The 22,633-nt window shown below is 41.6% G+C and overlaps 1 protein-coding gene across 7 annotated transcripts in view; it reads left to right on the top strand.

Annotated features, from left to right (window-relative positions):
• Positions 1–22,633, top strand: part of FRMPD4 (FERM and PDZ domain containing 4) — an 836,952-nt gene that overhangs the window by 631,145 nt on the left and 183,174 nt on the right. For 6 of the 7 annotated variants that reach the window (XM_032391205.1, XM_032391208.1, XM_032391207.1 and 3 more), the window contains one exon: positions 15,788–15,904. In XM_032391205.1, coding sequence (XP_032247096.1) covers positions 15,788–15,904 — 117 coding nt within the window. Of the gene's footprint in view, positions 1–5,822; positions 5,833–15,787; positions 15,905–22,633 lie in introns of those variants that run through there. The other variant, XM_032391211.1, reaches the window with a different exon arrangement.

The following is a 22,633-nucleotide window of genomic DNA, read 5'->3' on the forward strand; positions in this document are numbered from 1 at the left end:
ACGCACCCCCCTCCGGCCCCCCGCAACAAAAAGTGGCAGGGGAGGCCCTGAGGGAAGATAAGTATTTTTAAATGTATGTGTTTATGTCTCCTCTGAGGCTTTTGTGCTTTCTATTTTCATACATTTTCAGTGACCTTGGCGATGCGCAGATACTGAGAAATCTAGTGAAATAATGTATTCCCCTTTGTTATCTAGGTGGCGTGTTAATGAAATAATTTTAATTTTCTGCACTTAGCATCACGTGCACATTTGTTGCTTCTATGTTAATAGTTTAGAAAATGAAGAGAAGCCTTGTAAATGCGTGATGAGTTCAGGGTTGTGATGGGGACTGGCAACAGTTACGTAAATGCAGGAACAAAGCCCAGAATCTCTGTATTAAATGACTCTAAATGAAAAGCCATCAGAAATCTTCCTGGAATTAGATAAAAATAAAGTAACACTAGGTTGATGTGTTTTGTTTATATTGTAAATAACCCATTAACAACATTGCAAATGCAGTCTAACTCTGGGGAATGAAGCCAGACAACACGTTTTAGTGCGTCAGTATACTTACATATACTTAAATGTGCTGTAACATTCTGTCTTACCTTGTTAAAGGATGTCAGCAAGTGTCCTATAAACACCTGTTCTTTAGGGATTATAATTCAGCCATAAATAAAGAAGTCCCCAGCAGGCTTGGACATAGCAAACCAAAGCCAAGCATGCTTTTGATTGAAAATAGACTCATTCTAGCTTGTAAGATCAATGCCCTTTGGTTGTTTAGAATATGTGAATAAGGCTAAAACCATGGTTATGTTATTAGGCATCATACTATTTGGTATTAAAACCATCTGATAACTTCACATTTGAAAACCCTAAAACAATCAGCTTGTGATACTGTTTGTTTAAGCCAAAAAGAATCTTTATTTGAATTCTGGAATGCAACCACTAGAGTGAGTTTTCTCATTTTGGTTTTAGACTGCCTACATATTGCATATTTGAAATACTATTCATCCAGATAGTGGTCCTATTTATAAGACAAGATAAATGGTTCAGAGATTTAAAACTCCCCATAAATAATCAGGTAAGTGATGGATTGAAGTATAATATTTTATCCTTGGCTCAAATGCTGTTTAAAATAGGAATCTTGGGGCACCTGGGTGGCCCAGTCGGTTAAGCCTCTGCCTTCAGCTCAGGTCATGATCTCAGAGTCCTGGGATCCAGCCCCCCTGTCTGGCTCCCTGCTCAGCGGGGACCCTCCTTCTCTCTCTCACTCTGCCCCTCTGCTTGTACTCTCTCTCTCTCTCTCAAATAAATAAATTAAATCTATTAACAAAATAAAAAAAATAGGAATCTTGTTCACTGTTTTTGACTGTCAAACTGATATCTCTGTGGAAAAATAGTTTTGTAGAATTTGTCTATATGGGTCTCTTACAATTCTGTTAAAGATTATGGCCTTTGAGAAAGAGACCTCTTTAGTTTTTGAAGGTGAACATTTTGAATTTTAATGGAGCCTCAAATATCATGTGGGTCAGCACTGTTATTTTTGAATAAGAAAAGTGAGGCACGAAATTATAAGTGACTTTTCCACAGTGTCACTGTAAGTCACATCAGCGAACTCTGGCCTTTTTGCCAAATGTCAAGTCTTTATTTTCTAAATAAAGTTTTATTTGAATAACAGCCCTTTCCACTAGTTTACATATTGTGTGGCTGCGTTGATACAATAGTAGAGTTCTCTCCCTTTAACTCAGTTACCATCTGACCCTTCAAGCTGAAAATATTTATTGCCTGTCCCTTTACATGGAAGTTTGCTCATCCCTGTTATCAATCACCAGTGTAGAACTTTCTGGCCTTCCTGGCTAGTATTCTTCCATTTATATTCTTTCTTACTTTGAATTCACGAAAGGTACATATAGAGTCCTATCAGTTCCTTCCTCTGTCTCTCCACTTTCTTCTTCTTAGTAATCTCTTCCTTTTTATTTCAAAGTGAGGATAATTTTTAAGTAATATTTTAGTGCCTCACCAAGAAATTTTTTAAAAACTTCAGTGGAATGGGAGATTGCATAGCTAACAGATACACTTTTAACCTACCATGCTAAAAGTCCTAAAGCAAGGCTAAGAAGGTTAAGAAAACTACAATCTGTAAAAGCAAATACTTTATATGATAATCCATAAACATTAAAAACTGATCAAAAGGGGGCACCTGGGTGGCTCAGATGGTTAAGCATCTGCCTTCGGCTCAGGTCATGATCCCAGGGTCCTGGGATCGAGTCTCACATCGGGCTCCCTGCTCCTTGGGAGCCTGCTTCTCCCTCTCCTTCTCCTGCTCCCCCTGCTTGTGCTCTCTCGCTCTCTCTGTTAAATAAATAAATAAAATCCTAAAAAAAAAAAAACTGATCAAAAGATATGTGGGTATCCTCAACAAACAACGAAAATATAACTTTCACAATGGATAGCTAACTTGGGAAATGTTTGAAGTTTTCATATACAGTTCATGAGGATGTTCAATGGGAAGCCAATTGGATTTGGCTAAGCTCGATGAGTAGCAATATTAGGTTATGAGTCATCTATTAAAAAGTCAAATGTGAACATGAATCGGCCTCTCAAAATGGTGAATCTTTGCAGAAGTGTTTAAACAACACATTGGAAAATTACCTTAGGCCATTGGCAGATTTTGCCAATGTTGGGTTTTATTTATTTTATAATCACTGTCAAGTTCTATGACAATGCATTTGGTGGGTCCTCAGAGCATTTTCAGCTTCCATATTACAAGTGAGAGAAAAGGACTGACCCTTAGACGAAGGAGGAAAAAACTATTTAATTTTCAGTGTGGGTGAAATAGTTGTCTTGTGGGCTAATTGAGGGGTGTAAGGAAGAGTTCTTTGTCCCCTGATGCTTGAATTTCCTAGCATGGGACTCCTACCTGCCAAGTTTCAATGAACCTTTAGTGTGCACGGAGTTTGTACCCTGTGGAAGTTGGGTGAGCTGTTCTCCTGCTTATCTACGTCAGCATTGTTATCAATTCCAAGAGGGCAAGCATCCTATCTGCATATCACAGCTCCTGTCCCATAGAATGAATGCCTTGAAATCCCACAGTGAAATGTTTTGAATGATTGAGGGAATCAATTTAGTGTCATGAGGGCACTAGCTGCTTGAAACAAAAGTTATTTAGACTACCTTATAACCCAGAGAATAGGAACCACATATTACAGGGTTGCTGTATTTTACACACAGTGGACCTTGCAGAAAGGACTGGATACCATGAATGGTCATTGATGGACTGGAATTCCCTCTTTGTGTAGAGGCTTAGCTCATACAATGCCTTATGTTTCGCTCTGAATTTTCTGGTAATCCAGATTGACAAGTCTTTCCCCAAGTCATCAGCTAAACCAAACTCTTCATTGTCTTTCCAAAAGATATTTTGTCACCTCAGATCCTTGAATGGAAGAGGAAGGACAAAAGGTATAGATACATGTCTGCATTCCTCAGAAAATGAAATCAGCCTAGTCTCCCTGTGCACTGGGCTCATCGCACATGAAGATGTCTGTGAGGGGCCTTCTTGTTGAGGTGGAAAGTTGTTTGATTTCAGAGCCCTTCTTCGGGCGCCTGTTGGCTGGCGCTTCTCTTTTCTGTCTGCCTTTCCTGCCGCACAAAATGTCGGGGCCTTTGGTAACTGTTCAGTTTCCTCATCATAAATTGTTGGGCACTTTCTGTTGGTCCTCCTTTCTGTTTGTTCACAAGTTGATACATCATGTTGTCATCTTGAACTCTGCTTTCGAAAAATCTTAGGATTCTTTGGGGCCCTTTCTGCCTTGTCCCAGACTCCCACTAGTATCATGGTCTTGCAGAATAGCTTCTAACAACTTGTGTGTCAACTAACAGTATCTGTTGGGCAACTAGCATTGCTAGGCATTTTGTTAACTCTAGGAGTCTCGTTTATATCGAGTCTATTGTGTCATTTACGAATATTGGTCATCATTGTTTTTCGGGGGTGGGGGTAAAGGTGGCATCATATTTTCTTGCCTCATTTTTATGACAATTTTGCATCCTTAAATGAGTGTTTAATAAAGAGACAGCATAACTAGATGCAAGGCATATAGAGCTAGTTTGGATACTGAATCACACCAAAAAAACCTACAAAAGTAGTTGTATCTTTGGGGAAATTTAGATATGGAGTATATGTATTATTGTATTTATATTAAATTTTAGTGTGATGTGATATTGTGGTTTTACAAGAGTATGTCATTTTTCTTAAGTGATAGATTCTGTAGAATTTTCAGGGGAAGTGTCCTCATGTCCATTAGTACATAACGGCTGTTAGTACATATCAAATGATTGAAATAAATATTTCAAATTCAGAAAGAGAGAGACAGAAGAAATTTTAAAAATGGTGCAAACTAGAAATAATTGGTAAACCTCGAGTAGTGTTTCTCAGCCTCCACACTATTGCCATTTGGGGTCCAGTTGTTTTTTGCTGTGGGCCTGTCCTGTCTACTGAGTGTAGCAGCATCCCTGGCCTCTACCCACTAGATGCCAGTAGCATTCCACCACCCCCAGTTGCTGTGACCAGAAGTGGCTCTACGTATTGTCAAATGTCCACTGGGGGGCAAAATCATCTCTTGTTGAGAACCACTGCTCTAGAAGATTACAAGGATGGTTGTTGTACTCTTTCAACTTTTCTATGTGATTGAACTTTCTCAGAATGGTAAGTCAGGGATACAATCATTGTGGCTATGAGCTCACAATCAATGAAGAACCACTTCCTACTTCGGGATCCTTGATCTGGAATAAATAAAGAAGCTTATATCAATGAAACTAATCAAGGCCTAATAATTTAACATCATTAAGTTTATATTTAAACCATTTGGGCCCTCTGAATTGCACTGTTGTCTTTACAAGAAAATATGAGGCTTTCCCGAATGCCACGGTAGGGAGGTGCTGTTGATTATATGGTGTTCTCTTCTGGGCTGTAACGTCCATCTCTTGTAATCCTGGACCCAAGCGGGCACTATCATAGTGCTCATTTTGGAGGATGCTACAGAGTTGACTGCTATTCATTCGTTTGTTTAAACAAATCCTATTATAAAACAGTTTCCATGTGCGAGATTATGCACTGAATACTTATGTAAGGAGTGGTCATGGATTTGGATGCTAGGCTTCGTGGCTATTGCCGACCAGAGAGGTGAGGGTTGTTGGCCTAGGAGTCCCATGAATCCCGTGTCTGTACACTCTCCTCATGCACAGATACATCCGCCTGGCCATTCAACAATAGAAGGCAATATGAAGAAGTTAGGTTACTGCTTTCATGTGTTTAGATCTCCCCTCCAAAAGCAATTGCTAAAATTCCCATTTCTGTACAATTTTGAGGCACTTACTAAACCAAGCATAGCAGGACAACTTCCGTATCAGCTCACTGAACGCACGGTACGTATTGCACAGCTACCATTGCCAAATGCTGTGCGAATTCCAGAGATGGAAAGATGAAGGAGATTTGCCCCTGACCTTCCGAAAATCATAATTGGCTACGCAGTATAACAGATAAATAAGAAATAATTCCTATTCAAGGAGGCAAAGCAAATGAGACGATTTCAAGTTGCCATAAGTATATGAACATGCAAATGTTTGATTTTTTTTAATTGTATGAGCTCTCAGGATCTTATAATGTAGGAAGACATGTATTCACAGAGTTATTGGTAATTACATAACGTAGCTGCTACCTCCGTAGTGCAAACTGTCATTTCCAATCATTATGGGGAAGTGAGGTAATCATTTTAGGGTTGGGCTATTCAGGGACTACTTTATGCGGGTAGTAGCATTTACAATGAGTTTTGGAGCATGGGTCAAGCTTTACAGGTATGTAGAGGTATGAGGGTTTGGAATGGAGGAAGAAGTGTGTTTTAGCCAGAGGCCATCGCTTGGGAGTATGAACATGAGAACTATGTTTTCAGGGAATGATTAGGGAAGTTAGTTTAAAAGTCACAGAATATCATTATACAATGTGCGTGTGATGCCAGGTTACGAAAAAAAAGATTTGGTTCAGATGACTGGGGTGTTTATTTCCTATGTTCGTGAGTCTTATTTTCAGCATCTGTGTTGTTCGCTGATGAATTGTCAGCCCCTTGAACAGCATGCGGCATATACTAGGTAATCAGTATTAGTTATGTGCATCAATATGTGCAAGCTATAATGGTAGTATCTCATTTTTGCAATTAATCATTATACTCCTTTCAATAGTCCTGGCAAGGTGGTTAGTATTATCCTTAGCTTTCAGAAGATAACGCTGATGTTTCGGGAAGGAACAGGAACCCACTAAGTTTTCGATTCAAGGTTCAATGTTGCTCTGTCTGAATCTAGATTCTATGGGTTAGCCTTATGTGGAATTTTTTACTTCTTGATATTCGTGAAATGGTAGATGGCTGTCCACATTTCTTCATCTTGTCTATCTTTTTTTTTCACTTTAGGATCTTCATAAATCTGTAAACAAAGCAAATCGTCAATCTATTTTTATAGGTGCATGGTATCTTACTGTGTGTTTGTGTCATAGTTTATTTAATCCATCTCATACCGATTGGGTCTCAGAGGGTATATGCATTTGCCATTTGGATAGAAACTGCTAGATTGTTCTCCATAGGGGAGTGTTGAAATGAACTCTGAACAGTATATTATAATGCATATTTCCTTACAGCCTCTTTAACACCTTGTTTTCAGACTTTCAATACTGCCTTTTGACAATTTCTTCACTGAATCCACCAGAAATCCATATGGAATCTTATCCATTTCTTTTGTTTAAAATAAAATTTTATTTATAAAAGTAATACATTTTTCTTATAGGATATAAGGAAAGACAAAATCACACTGGAAACCACGCCCCCCCTCCCAAAAAACCCACCTCAATCCCACAACTGATGGACAGCGACTTTTGATCCCTCCTTCGTACAGTTTTGTTAGGCCTGTGTACATAGACTTTTCCTTTTACGTAGTCGATCATGCTCTGGTCACTCCTTTTGTAATCAATTTTGTTCATTTAACTGTAAATCTTATAGCAAACAGTCTTCATGTACCATTTGGGTTTATGGCTGAATGGTATCCATTGTTGGATTAGCCATCACAGTGGCAGCCAGCCCCCCTTTTTGACCTGTCATGAGATTTAAAAAGGAATAACCTATGAAAGTTCCTAAAATGGTTCCTGCCTAATAGCATTTATTAATCTCATTACCTTGCCCTCTTCCTCTCATAGACTGTTAAATGCCCGAAGGCAGGAAGCCGCAGTTTTAATGCCTAGGATTCTGTGTGACTAGCATCTTGTACCTTGGTTTCCTTTATTAATTCAATTCATACTGAGTCTCTCTTATGTGCTAGATACTAGTGTGAATAATAGAGTATAAGGGTGAAGAAGACCCCCTTCACAGGTGTGCGCCAGACTTAGCATACCCAGTTGACATCATGTGGTTACCTGGGAGATAGGACTCTGAACCCAGTAGTAGTTCAACAGCATTCCAGCAAAAGTGGCTCTATCCTTGATTGGGTGAATGTTCCTACGTAGAGCTCTGTATTGCCTTTCTGGGAATCCTTGGCTACTGTGTCCAGTCTCTGTCTGTTTTATTTGTTATGGTACAGGGCTAATTATAATTGTCCTTCTCGATTCACAGAATTAGAGAATTCAGCTAGCTAATACATACAAATGCACTTCGCAAAAAAGAAAAATTTAATTTAAGGCAAACCTTCTTCGTCTGTCATTAATGGCCAGCACTGTGTGCAATGTTTAGGGACTCTTGGTATGTGAAGCAAATGAAAGCGAGCTGAAAAATTTTTAAATTTGGTTATTAAAATTATATCCAAATGTCTTTTATCATAGTTAACCTCTTGATTAATAATACATTTTTGTTTGAATCTAATGACTTTGGAATGTATATATTGTGTATGTTTATGCGATTTGTCAATATTTAAATGAGCTTTTAACTAACTGCTATTCCCCTTTTACTGTATATTTTTGTATTTCTTGTTAAAACAGAAGTGAAATCTTATAAATAATTGTTTGGATGATTTTTACTTCTGTCTGTATGGCTTTGATATTATTCTTATCTTACCAATCGGGCTTTCTGCACATGCACCTGCACTCGATGTGTCTAATAAAGGGCAGCTGGATGGAAAACTGTTGCCTCGTGAGACTGACATACTGTGACTTCTGTACTACAGCCTGATTGAATGAAGAGAGTTATGTTCTGAGACAGCACAATGCAGCTAATTCAAGATGTGTCTTTGTGTCAATAGCATGATTGACTGGAGCTAAAAGACTTGGCCAGTCAATTCCTCCCTGAATCATGGAGACGCGAAACACTGTCCCAGTGGAACCCTTCTCGTCCAATTGAGGCACAGCGAATCGGTCATTATAGGAACAAGGCTGCCACTAATCATGGAGCTTTTTGAATTCATCCAGAGCATTCCTTTAATTTTTTTTTAAGATTTATTCATTTATTTTATAGAGAGATTGAGAGAGAGAGAGAGAGAAGGAGAGAGAGCGCTAGTGGGGCAGAGGGGCAGAGGAAGAGGGAGAGAAAGAATCTCAAGAAAACTCCTCGCTGAGTAAGGAGCCTGACCTGGGAACTGATCCCAGGACCCTAGATCATGACCTGAGCCGAAATCAAGATGCTTCACTGACTGAGCCACCCAGGCGCCCTCAGAAGCATTCTTTATTCATTTGTCTCAATCCCTCTCTACTTCCTTTACCTTAAACCAAATGGCCAGTCAACCCACAAGATACTTTGTATTTAACCTGCTTGTATATTGTGTGATGTTAGGAATTCTTGTAGAGTTTTGGATACTGTAATCCAGCCACCACTTAGAGCAATACAAATGAGAACGTGCTTTACATTTTGTAACATCATCTTTAACACATTATATAACTTTGGGGGTATTCTGAAAATAATCTCTGTGAGTCCAAAGAGATAAGGATGATCAAATTCTGGGGAAGAATTGGATTTTGTTGGATTTGTAAGTTCATTGTATGTCCGGGATGAGTAACTGAATAGATGTGGCTTAGGTTTTACAGTATCTGAAATGGATAGAAGAATTCATTTCTCAATACCAGTTTCAAACGCAGGTTAATTCTGACTAGTCGTCCAAAATATTACCGGGTATCTAAATAAGCCCATATGTTGAAGTCACACTTCATAACGACACTGTGTAAGTAAGAGGAACTTAGGGCAGGAAGCCCTGGGTTCATCATAGACATTCTCCTAACTGGCTGTGTCACAGCGGTAGGATCTGTGCATGGGGAGATTTTTCGGAGGCTATACCCTCTTCCCCACCATTTCCATCCCTAGTACAATCCATGAAACAGACAGTGCTTGCCACAACATGTGGTCTCCAGTCCAAGTCCATGGCTGCCCATGTTTCCCTCCGGTGAGGCCATTATGGTGCCTCCATTGGCTATGGGGTAAGTTATACATTCTCTCTGAGGTCCATTTCTGCATCTTTAAAACAAAAACATGAATGCTTTAGCAGGCATTTTGTTCCATGATGAAGCCAACTTTGCGTCAAAAGAAATTCTGTATGTGGAAGTGGTGTTTAAACTATGAGCTCAAATCCTAAAATTACCTTCGTTACGATGATAACCACTTCTAACACAACAGCATTTGATGAGACTGTTCTCAGTGAGTCAACCACTGGACCTTAGTGCTTGGCACGTATTATTATTTATCTGCATAACATCACTGAGAGCTGGGTGTTGGTGTTTTTATTTTTACACATAGGACTAAAACCCTGAGAGGCCAAAGGATTTACCCAAAGCCTTGAAGCTTTCAGTGGCAAACCTCGGTTTTGAACTCTTTCCTTGTGATGGAAACATAGGTTCTGCTTATCTGAATTCGCCTTTAAGTGGAAACTTTGAGAATGTGTGGGGTGTTCTGTGTGTTTGTTTTTCAACCAGAGTGTTTTGAGCCCCAAGTATCTATCAAGGAAAGTGGTCAGAACTGTACGTTCATCATTTTGTTTCTTTCGCACCACAACTTTAGGAGCTAAGCAGGGGCACTGATGTCATTTTGTCTTTGTGTTGGGGGTGAGTTGTGTCCTGGGGGAAGTGTAGCAGCATCCATGCCTTGTACCCACTAAGTGCCTGGGGTGCCTCCCCTTGCCCCGTTTGTGCCCACCTCACTTGTCTCCAAAATAATGTCTTCCTGGTGGCAAACCCCCCGCAGGTGAGAACCACTGAGCGAGACTGAGTCTGTCTTACAGGTGATGAAAATTAAGTAGGGCGAGTTTAGAATCCAGGGTCACAAAGCTCGTGAGCCGCAGCATTTGAATGGGTTTGCGGCAGGACTGTGGACCCAGACCTCACTCACCGTCCTTCTCCCAGAGATCATCCCTTTCTCTCCTCCTGAGTTGTGTTTCTAGACCCCCACCCAGGTCACTGTACTGGCCTGCCCATGGTTTCTAAGAGCCCGCCTTCTCCCGGGGCTGATTGGCCACCCGGATTGCGTCCGGGGCTTGGAGGCGGGCACACGGGAGGACACGGGGCGTGGCTTCCACCGCTGGTCCCTGAACCGGTAGTTCCGCAGCTCTCCCCCTCCACTTCCTGGCTGCTCTCACATGCTCTCCTCTCTGAAGATCTTTTTTGTCCAGACCCTTTTCGATCTGTTGCAAACAATAGATGTGAGAAAGCACAGCATTGCAAAGCGGTTCAGTCAGCGGCCAGGAATTTCTGGAATGACTGAAATAGCCCTGGCAATGTAGGTCGCTATTTTGAAGGCTGAGCTAAGTGTTTGAAAGTGGTTCACACAACCGTGATCTCAGGGCTGCAGTGACGGAACCTGCGGTTGCAGACAGTCTCAAGGTGGGGCCTGAGAGCGGTGGAAATTGGCTTCTCTACCCAGGATCACACACACAGCTGGGTTACTGGTTCCTGGGCCAAACTTTCTGATGTTTCCTCTGCCTTTAGAACAGCTGAACTCAACTTGTGACCCGGGAAGAAGGTGTAACCTGGCTTGATTCAGCCCCTTATTACCCTGCTCTTGCCAGACTGGAAAAGAATAGAGGACTGAGCCATTCACCCTTCTTCTATTTAGAGAACGAGTATAGACACCTATTCTTGCCATACCCCCAAAGTCCCTTATTGTCTCCCGTCTAAGTTAGGTTGGGATTTATTTAGCAGAGACTTTCTGGCACATACTGTAGGAAGTGCCTTACAAAACTAATTGTTCCAAGGACCTGGTCCTCTTACCAGCATTTATAGAGGAGTAGCTGGGACCAAGTGGGTTAGAGGTTGAAGAACTTGTTGAAGATTGTGGAAAAGAAATGGCAGGGCTTGGATTAAAGAGAGTCTGATTCTAACTCAGTGGTTAGCAAAGTTGAGTGGGCCCCAGCCTTGCCTGCGGGCTTGTTAAACAGAGGTTTGCTTGGTCAGCCGCATCACCTCAGCGTTTTGTGTTTTGATAGGTCTTGGGTGATGCATATGAATTTGCATTTGTGATAGAGGCCTTGGTGTGGCCGCTGCTGTCCCTGGGGCCACACTTTGGAGAGCCCACTGCTGCAAATTGTACAGGCTCTTGAGTGCCACGCCGTGCTGCTCTGATTCAATCAGCTCAAATACAAATATAGAATGACTTTGATCAGTGGGTGGCCATCTTGGGGTGAAATACCAATGCCTAGGCTTCATCCTCAGATATTCTGACTCAAGTGCTTGGCCTCCATCCCAGGCATCTGGAGTTAACAATTTTCACCATGTGATTCCAACCTGCTGCGAGGCTTCATGTTGGAAATCAGTGATTTGGGCTGTGGTTAGAAAACTTGAATGCATATGGGAATTACTTGGGGATCTTGATAAAATGCAGATTTCACGTCATTCCAAGAACCCAGTAGATTCTCATGCCGTTGGATTTTCACACAAACTTTGAGTAGCGGGGACTAGTGTTCCCCAAGCCCGAAGGCTCCTATATAAAATACAGGATATCCAGTTGAATCTGGATGTTTATTTTTTTATCAATATTTCCCAATATTGCATGGGTCACACTTATGCTAAAAATTATTCATTACGTTTCTGAAATTTCAATTGACATGGACATTCTTGTTTTCTTTTGTTTCATTTGGATTGGTAAATCTAGCAATCCTATCCAAAAGAGAATTATGTGAATTGCTTGTTTCAGCACACACATGTACTCATTCACTCATAGATGCCTAGTTCTAACCCAGACCTGCTAAATCGTAATTTCTGGGGTCTCATTATCTTTATAGTTACCAAGCAGTGTGAGGTGATTCTTACCAGCTAAAGTTGGGAAATAGATCAACCCCTAACTCATGACTACTTGTAATCCCCCTGTCACTCCCACAGACACGTTAGGAGGGTGTACTTTGGTTTGAGGCTAGTCAGGGAGCTGAGGGTGCTTCTTTAGCACATCATAGACTCTGTGAGAGTAGTATTCGGTCCCACTACTAGGTGAGGGTAAGTCTTCAGAATTCTGGGCTATGATATTTTAGTTCCGTGGATAAGCTGTCTTCTTTGATTGTGGAAGAAAATCTGGGTATTCAATTATTTGAGGTGCTAGAGTAGAGTTTGCCGATAAAATATAGGATGTCTAGTCAAATTTGAATTTCATATAAATGATGAATCCATTTTTTAGTATATAAGTAACCCCCAAATATTATGTGAGATCTTCTGATGCAAAGAAAATTGTTGTTTACACGAAATTCACATTGAACATGATGTCCTATGTTTACAGTTGGCAATTCTGGCAACCCTGGGCTGGAGAACATTCTTGAAATGATCTCAGTGGGGCCAGCCTGCTTATCATCCTCAGTCCTGCTGGCTCCTGAGCAGCACTGCAGGTTTCTACTTACAGAACGGTCTTTGAAGTGGTCAAGAGCACCACAGAGGCTAATAGGAACTTGGACAAGAAAAGTGAGACCTCCTTCAAAGAGGAGCAATAACAAAAGGTATCAGTCCTTGGGAAGACTACCCAGGATCTCCGAATAGACTCTTTGGGAGATTGGGGGAAATAAAGGGCATGCATCTCACACTGGGACCCAGAGTCAGTATTTTTTCCCAACAGGAGGAGTTCTGCACAGAACTGTGTCAGCGAAGGTATAATATCTGCATCATAGAGGCCTCTGGTACAAACCAGTAAGTGAACTCTACTTTTATAAGCACTGGCCCCATCTACTGCTCTGCAAGATGCTGACTCTTTGCATTCCTGATGGAAAAGACTGTCTCTCAGCAGTTCTGGGATGGGCACATTTGTGAGTGGTGGAGGGTTTGGTGAAGACACAGAGGTTGGAGCCAGGAAAGGAGGTCCCTAGTAAAGGGAGAGCAAACAATCAGCTCATAAGGTGCGTATTGTTGGGTGGACCTCCAGCAATCCCACTCATAGAAGCAGGAGCCAAATCTTTCTATAATTATGACCTTTGTCCTTGATTTTTGTTAAGACTGTTATGTTTAGATACTTAGGGTGTTATTTTTTTATTCTTTGTGCATTTTAATTTGCTAAGTTGTCCTAATTCCTTTCCAACCCGTGTATTTTATGTCAACACATTAACAGACGTAATGACATATCTGATTTTAATTATTCAGTTTTTTAATATCAGCTGATGTCCTTGAACTGAAGTAACTAAATTAGCATTTGTAAATTTCTCTAGTATTCGCGCTTCATTGGGTGTTTTATGACCAACGTCTTTACTGGAAAACATCTTCATGAACTGTTGTTTTCTGCTTTCTGAACGTACTGTACAGGACAGCATGTACTTTATAATAACATTCAGGCCTACCAATATTGTGTTTTACACACCAATTACATTGGGAAGCCTGTGTCTTTTAGTGATTTAGGCATTGGTGGCTGTGGCCAGTGAAAGAGAAGAATACCTAAAAGAAGAGACAGTTTGTTTTTAGTAAGAGCCCTCTCTGGCAACAATTAACATTCTGATACAGTGCATAATTTACTCATCCAGTGTAAACAGTTGCATTCTCTACATGAACAGTCTTTCACTAGAGTATTCCTTGTGTTACCTCTTACTGTACTACTGCTTTTGGAAAACTTTTTAATAACAGGATATGGTGTGTTCATCGCCTAAGGGCTTGTGTTCTTGGTCCAACCTCAGAAAGCTCTCCAAATGTGTTCTCTGGTACTTCAGAGAAATTGGCGTTTATTTTTTTTTTCTTTCCATGGGATGGCAAATTCATGTGTTCTCTAACTGTAGGGAAGCAGCCCATTTTTATAAAACCTCCAGAGGAAACTGCCCCTGCTGACTTTTGCACAGAGAAGAGGAACAGAAACTGTTGCCTTGTCTTTTATTTTAATAGTCTAGGGGCGAGAAAGAATCCTATGGTGGGATTTTAAATTTGCCAGACCTGTATTAGATTTGTGAACTTTGCTCACCACGCTTCATGAAGGATGTGGGAAACCAGAAAGGAAGTTTGAAAAACAGCAACAGAGGTGGTTGAAATTATGCAAGATACTTCCCATCGAGAAGTCTTACCGAAAACGGGCTTGTTTCCCCTGCAGAGAGGTGTTGAGTTATGATCAGATGTGTGCGTTGGGTGTGACGTGGGGGTGAGTTGCCCTGTGTTCTGGGGGATTCGGAGGTGCCTCCTTTCAGAAAAGCTGACACCCTGTCTTTGGATGCTTGCAGCAGGGGGGCTGCTAGCTTTGGACCGCTGCCCACACAGGGCTGTGCACCGTGTGCGTGTGGTCCCTGGTGCCCTGTCAAAGGCTCCCAGGTTCTCTACTCAGATGCTGAGTGCAAGGCCCTGGAAGTGTGAGCACTGCTTTCCCCCCACCCCCACCCGTCGCTTGGAGACCCCAGTTTGCAGTCTGCAAGTGCCTGGAAGATCTCCAAGGCCATCCAGAAATTCACATGGGGTGGGTGGACCGAATGATGAAGGATATTGGCCAGTCCAGAAACGGCAGTTGATATTTCCTCTTGTGATTTTGCTCTGAAGCAGTTTTCAGTGTTGTTGAGCAAACGGTAGAAGTTCTGGAGGTCCTTGGTGGCAGAGGAATAGCCAGGACTCAGCAATGCTCCAGAACCTGGGCTTTGCCCTCTGGTTGGAGGTTGTCACCGTGCCGTCCTGCCTGTCGCAATTGCTTGTCACATGCAGTTACTTCACCTTTACTCTTGCGCTTGGGAATGCAGGCTTCTAGACGGTTCTCCGTAGCCTACCCTTCCCTTTTGCTGATGACTGAAATTCAGGGTTTGAATTGAAAGTGTAAAAGCTAATGTGTGGATTTTCTCTGCAACTTAAATGGAGAGTTTGTCTCTGGGTTATATCTCACTTTGACTGGAACGTAGTTAAAACGAGTGGAAATTCTGTGCTTTGGTTCGGGGAGGCCAGGAAATTGTGGCTTCAGGTTATTTGCTTCATATCCATAAAAACAGCCTTTACATATATGTCTTGATATTGCGTGTGATATCTACTTATATGCCACACTTCCTGATGTCTGGTATCAGGAGGCATAGTGTAATGGAATGTGCGCAAAACTTTTGTTCAAAATGGATAATGTGCCCTTCATAATGTTATTTAATCTTTCTGAGCCGCTCGTTGTTTCCTCATCTGTAAAATGTAATACGTGTAATGGAATCCACGTACTTCCCTCACAGGGTGTCTGTGAGGAAGGAAGGCAGACAGTATGAGGAAAACCGATGAGCATGGTACCTGTCGTAAAATCACGCGTTGTATTTATTCATTTAATCAGCTGAGGATATAGCCCCCAGTTGAGAGGAGCAAACCCCGTGCTCCTTCTGGAGTTTGTCTCAGAAGAAATGTTCAGGTGTCAGGTGTAACGATGCTTTTCTTTCTCTCTCTCTTTTTTTTTCTCTCCAGCCACAGGACGAAGTCTTCTGGCTGGCCACCTCCCTCCGGCACCTGGGGCTTGAACCAGGCGCCACCCTATGGATGGGAGATGACTGCGAACCGGGATGGCCGAGATTGCTTCATCAAGTAGGTGGAACTGACAGCTTGAACTGTGAAATCTTCTTCCTGTTCTTTGTCTCTATTTCCAGCCTTGACTCAGAGAATTAACATGCCTCCCTTTGGGGCTCATAGACATGTGGAGGTCATCGGTCAAGCTGCTTAATCTCCTCTGTCTTCTATGTCTTGTGACATGCAGTTGCTTCATAGTGGGTCGCGTGCCATGTTAAGCGGATAATTCTCACTACAGTAAGGTCATTCTGGGAAAGAGCAAAAGTGTTCATTAGTAAATCCGAGGCCAGTTGTACCCACTGTCTGAGGCTAGAACTAAAGTTTGACATGGAGGACTATCATTTCAGTTGCTTTGTAGAGTTGGTCAAGACAGGAATGTTGCTGGGTCATTTGTAACGAAAAACATGAGCTAACAGCATTATATGCGTTCCTCTCGCTGACACTGGCTAAGATTTTGGACTTTTGTGGTGCTTTTTTTTTTTTTTAATGGGTTAAAATGTATATAACATAAAGGTAAATTTTTCTAACATTTTCACATTTTGGGGTATACAATTCTGTGACATTTAAGTACATTCAGAACATTGTACAACCATTAACCACTCTCCATTTCTAGAACTTTATCATCATGCCCAACAGAAACTCTGTACCCATTAAAAAATAATTTCCCATCCCCCCCCCACCCCCCGGTAAGCTCTGTTTTACTTTCTGTCGCTATGAATCTGCCTATTGTAGATATCTCATATAAGTGAAATCATAAAGTATTTGTTCTGTGTATAGCTTATTTCACTTAGCATGATGTCCTCAACGTTTCTTCCATGGTGTGGTATATATAGCAGTTTCGTTCCTTTTCAAGGCCGAATAATGTTCCATTGTACATAATCCATTTTATGGATAGCCCTCATTTGTTGAACCATTCATCTGTCAATGGAAATGAGGGTTGTCTGCACCTTTTGGGTCTCATGAATAATGTTGCTGTGACCAGTGCTTTATAAGTATCTGTATGGGTCCCTGCTTGCAATTCTTGTGGGTATATACCTAGCAGTGTAATCACTGGATCATAAGATAGTTCTGTGTTTACGTTTCGGAGGAACCACCAAAGAATTGTGGAGGCATCAGTGGCTATAGGTCTCTGGTTTTTCGCGATGGTATGAGATGAGTCTTCCTATTGCACTTAGCAAAAAAGCAAGGATCTACCCTGCTTTCTTTTACAACCTATGTGGAATATTCTTAAGTATGAGAATTTTCAAAGTAAATTCTAGATCAGTAAGCATGTTTGATCCTAAGCTAATACAGTTGAGTTGAGACTGGATGCCAAGGGAAGCATTTTTCAGACTACAGGCTGCATTTCTTTGTTCTCGTCAATCTGACTGTGGACTGATAAGCAGACAGGGTCACTATGAGGTGGGGGATCATGTTTATAAAGATAAAAATCTTTGAAGATTGCTTTTGGGGGGGCACCTGGGTGGCTCAGTCGTTAAGCATCTGCCTTCGGCTCAGGTCATGATCCCAGGGTCCTGGGATCGAGCCCTGCATCGGGCTCCCTGCACTGCAGGAAGCCTGCTTCTCCCTCTCCCACTCCCCCTGCTTGTGTTCCCTCTCTCGCTGTGTCTCTCTCTGTCAAATGAATAAATAAATAAATCTTTTAAAAAAAAGAGAGAGAAGATTGTTTATGGGGATTTGGTCTCTGCACAGCCCAGCACCTCCAGGTGATTATGGGAAGCTATCTATGCAAAAAACATGAATGTTTTGGTCAGATTTCCAGTCTTTGCGGCCCAAATCTCTCCTCTTTCTTGAATTTCCTGCAAAGGGGAGAGCAGTACTCTTCAGAGTACGATTTGTTCCTGAGGGCCTGGCCTTCGGGAAGTTTCAAGGTGCCCATGAACATGGCCCACTACAGGGAGCCTGTGTGCAGTGGTCCTCTGGCTCTTCGAGGCTTTCTTGAGGATGTGCTACCATAGAAACTACACTGGAATTGGCCGTGGGAGTAGAATCTCCCAGAAAGCACAAAGACTGGAAGAAAGACCAACAGTTTTGCTTATACCCTAGATTCTGAGTTGTTCATTTCGTACGGTTTCCCCGAGTGCTTTATAATGCTGAAAAGATGATATTTTGTCATATTACATTGTGCTATCCATTTTGTAACATCGTTATGAATTCATGTAATTGGCTCAGTTGAGGTGGCCTAGATGCTTTGACTCAAAACAATAAGAATGTACTTTCTAAAAGATTCAGATTATAAATTTATGGAGGTGTATTGTAGACTTTTCCAAGGAAAATGCATTTTTCTTTTTCCTCGTTGGATTTGGGCTCCCGTGCATTCCAAACCAGTTGATCAATAATAGATGGAAACCCAAACCAAGGCCTGTTGGTTGTAGATGCCAGGAATCCCAGCTAGCCCTAGCCACATGCATTTCCCTTCATGTCCTTGATATTTTTAAGGGCAAGCCCACCTGTGAATGTACCATTTACACTGGCCTCCTGCCAGCTGTTATAACCTGTAAGAGTAAATCAGCAACTTCATAGAGAAAGCTGCACTGATTACTAAATAGCAGCATTAAAAACCAATGTCCCCAGTGTCACTCTTCCCAAGCCGTAAGGTGTAGAGAGAGGGCGCGCACGTGCTCTTGCACCCAAGCTGGGAGGGGGGCGGAGGGAGCCAGAGAGAATCTCAAGCAGGCTCCCTGCTGAGTCCAGAGCCCAACACCAGGCTCCACTTCAGGATCCCGAGATCATGACCTGAGCAGAAATCAAGAGTTGGCCTCTCAACCTACTGAGCCACCCAGGTGCCCCCAAATCTGTAGGGTTTTTTTTACTGGAAAAGTAAGTTTCCACAGCGCTCTCAGACTCATTGTTATCAGATGTGAAGAACAGTACTTATTTCAAAAGTGTTTGTTCTTTATCGCCAGTGGGTTTTATAAATGAGAATCATTCTGATAGTGTTGTTTTCTTATCTACTGAGTACTCTCCATTACAAAGAAATACTCTAATTACTCAAGTTTCTGTCGAGCTCTGATTTGCAGTGTGGAGTATATCTCTACTCATTAGTTTTGTGAGTTAAAAGAACAATTTGAAAATTAAGCTGTGACTAGTAATTAGCACCTTTGCATTTAATTTCTCACTCTTCTACATATTCTCTTTGAAAGATGTTAGATGTCTTCTTTTTTTATCTTGTCTTAGGATCCAAATGATATCCCAAATCAGACAATTGGTTTTGATGGTGGTACAACTACTTTCAAGTTATTAATGAAGCTATGGGAAGATCCAGGCTTCCCATGTTCAAAGTTAGAGTCTTCTAGCTCAATAATGAGCTAATTCTATCTTGATGAGTCCTTCAGAACACAGCCCACAGTAGTTAAATGTGGTCAAATTTCATGTTCCTTTTCCCATCCCCAATTATTTAGAGTGGAACCAATACCTTATATTTTATAAGAAAACTGGTAATGCATAGGGTTAAAAAATTTTAATGCCATTATGCACATATTAATGTACATTTGTATAGCAGTATGTAGACAATAGACTACTGGTTATCAGTGTTTGCTGCACTTTGAAATAGGTTCAGGAACTGTAAAATCCTGATGTCTGGTTGTCATAGTCTGCTGGGGGTTTATAATAATCTATGAAAGACTGGGTGGCTGAAATACAGAACTTTATTTCTCACAGTTCTAGAGTCTGAGAAATCAACGATCAGTGTGCTAGCAAGGCCGGATTCTTGGTGAAGGCCCTCTTCTTGGCTTGGGATAGTTGTCTTTTCTCTGTACCCTGACATGACAAAGAGAGAGGGATCCTATCTCTATGTCTCTTCTTATAAGTTCCCTAATTTTATCATGCAAGCTCTACCCTCATGACCTAATTACCCCCCAACTGCCCCACCTCCCAAATACCATCATACTGGGGATTAGGGTTTCAACAAATGGATTTTAGAGGAACACACACATACTCTGGATCTTGGGTAGAGCCAAGAAATAGTTTCAGAAGCTCCCCAGGTGATTCTAATGCACAGGACGGGTGGCTGCCCTACAACATTATTTAATTGATGAATATTGTTCCCATTTCCAGATGAGAAAAGCGAGACTCAGACTCATCAGATGGCTTTCCAAATGTTTACACGTGTACCTAGTCACAAGACATCGTATATTCAAATATACCAAACTCCGCATTAGGAAAGGACAGGTTTTGTTGCTATTGTCAGAAAAGTATGAAATACATTTGTTTGAGCAACAGAGAATATTGTTTACGAAACATGGGAGATGTAGAAGAAGAGTTTGTCAGTTTCATATTATTACCGTGTAAGCAGGGGAAGTGAGAGAGTTGGACAGGAAGAGAGAAACTGGAATGGAAGGAATGGACTCTCAGGAAAGAGTGTCCTGTTAAGAAATGGGTGAGAAAGGGAGAAATGGAAGGAAAGAGAAAGTAAGAACTATAGAGAGTTTGATGCGCTCTGTGATGTTTGCTGTAAGAACAGTATGAAGAAATAACAGATGTCGGGGGGCGCCTGGGTGGCTCAGTCCTTAAGTGTCTGCCTTCAGCTCAGGTCATGATCCCAAGGTCCTGGGATCAAGCCCCGCATCAGGCTCCCTGCTCAGCGGGAAGTCTGCTTCTCCTTCTCCCACTCCCCCTGCTGTGTTCCCTCTCTCGCTGTGTCTCTCTGTGCCATATAAATAAATAAAGTCTTTAAAAAAAAAAATAACAGATGTCGGTGTGGTTGTGGATCTAGATGCATAAAGCTTAGATATAGTTGTAGATAGAAATATAGATATTAACATAGCTCTTGGTTCAGATACAGATGTAGTTGTGGATATAGTTATAAATGGATATAGAATATAGATATAGATGACCCATATATGTGCGTATAGAGAAGTGTAGATGGAGGCGTATAACCTTGTCTGCCCAGGAGAGTCCTGGTTTATGAGTATTGTTCTGACATAATTAGACAGCACCTCCTTTTGCTCTTAATGTGATCTGATATGGATAAAGCAAGCTAAGAAAATTCTTGCGAGACCAAAGGTTTCATTAAACCTTGACAAGTGACCTGGGAGATGGTGAGCTACATTGAGGAATCTACTTTTTGGGGAAAAGGTGAGGTTCCCCAGAAGTGGGGATTGCCACATCCTCTGTAGAGTCAGACTAGCGTTTCTTCCACATCATCAGACTATAAAGCCCCGGTTGTTTTGGCTTTGTATTGGAGTCTAATGTGTTGGACTTAATGCTAAGTCCCTTGTATTCCATAGCCTTAATCACCGCCCCTGCGATCACGCAGCCATACCCTCTCACCTCCTTTCCCCGGCTTGCCCTCCCCATTCAGCATCCTTTAGAAATGGCCCCATCCGCCTGGTCGTCTGGTCATGTGCTTCTTTTAAAAGCACTCCTTGGCCCACCCAACATACATCCACCAAACATTTATTGAACATTAGTATATGCTGAAGATACCAAGATCACTAAGACAATTTCTTACCTTCCGTGATCTTAGAGGATGGTGGAAGTGATGGTCCTGCCGTCATACTCAACTGTGCAAGATCTGTTTAACTTCCTTAGAGACATACAATACGTGTCATAGAGAATAGGGAACTCTGTGTGCTCCTAATATCCCATTTTTTTCATTAAACGGAGTAAAAACACTCTTGTTGGACTGTGAGGGTGGGAAGGGTTAATACAAAAAAAAAAGTCCTTCATAAATCTGGAACTTTGGCTTTTGAAGATTGAAAGGAAAATTAAAACATGGTCAAAATTAATATTAGAACACTCGTTGGCAAGATAGATGTTTATGAAGAGCCAGCCCAGTTGGAGTCTGGGGATAGCAATCGGGGATGGGAAAGGAGACTGGAGGGTCATTGCAAAAATACATGCCCTGATTTTTCAAGTTCTGCATTTGAGAGGCTTCCTTTTCTTCATCATCTTCTTCTTCTTTTTTTTTTTTCTCCTCTTCTTTTTTGGCCTGTTGGATTTCTGGCTACCTTCCCCCTGTAAGCCTACAAAAAGTAGCCCTGCATGCTTATTGGACAAGACACACTGTTCTTTTATTCTGCCAGCAATTCCCATGGTGGGCAATTAAGCCGAGTCACTATCTTCTGTAATGCAGGAGAGTTCAGTCCCGAAACCTGAATAGTGGAGATTCGTAATGAGGTGTGGAAACTTCCACTTTGTTCTCCAGGATGGACATTGCCCATCGTGGGACAAGTTTAGCCATTCCCCTCTGCCAGTCAGTTCAGTGGTCAGTGTGAAAGGTATTTTTGACTTACCTAGTTCCAGAAAAGAATCATCTGAGGAAATGCAAGCAGCTTGTGTGTCCCACCTCCCTGTTTTGTTAACCACAAGCATAATTGTCAAGTCACGTGATAGGAGTCTGTCATCATGGGAAATAGAAAGAGCAAATCCTTACTTCATCCTTAAGTTTGAGGCCGAGTAGTTCCCCTGGGCTTTACCTAGTATGTCCCCAAGAGGGCAAAAGCAACTGATTGTCCTCAAGCACTGTATGGCACTTTTAAGGTTATTCTTGGGGCGTTTTTTCCCTTTATTTTTACCCCAAGATTTCAGAAGAGAGTCTGGCTCACATTCTGTGGGTAGGTTCCTTCATTTGTTCTCTTTCATGAGTTCTTTTAATCTTTTCCTTCTCTAAAAATTTAAAGTTGTAAAGTAGAATTTGGATATTGTGGTAGCACCCACCATCCCCTGTAAAATTTTCATATTTGAAATGGACGTCAATTTCCCACTTCATTAATCCGACATTATTAATAGACATCCAACAAAGGA

Source organism: Phoca vitulina, unplaced genomic scaffold, assembly GCF_004348235.1.
Source record: "Phoca vitulina isolate PV1807 unplaced genomic scaffold, GSC_HSeal_1.0 scaffold60, whole genome shotgun sequence".
Classification (NCBI taxonomy): domain Eukaryota; kingdom Metazoa; phylum Chordata; class Mammalia; order Carnivora; family Phocidae; genus Phoca; species Phoca vitulina.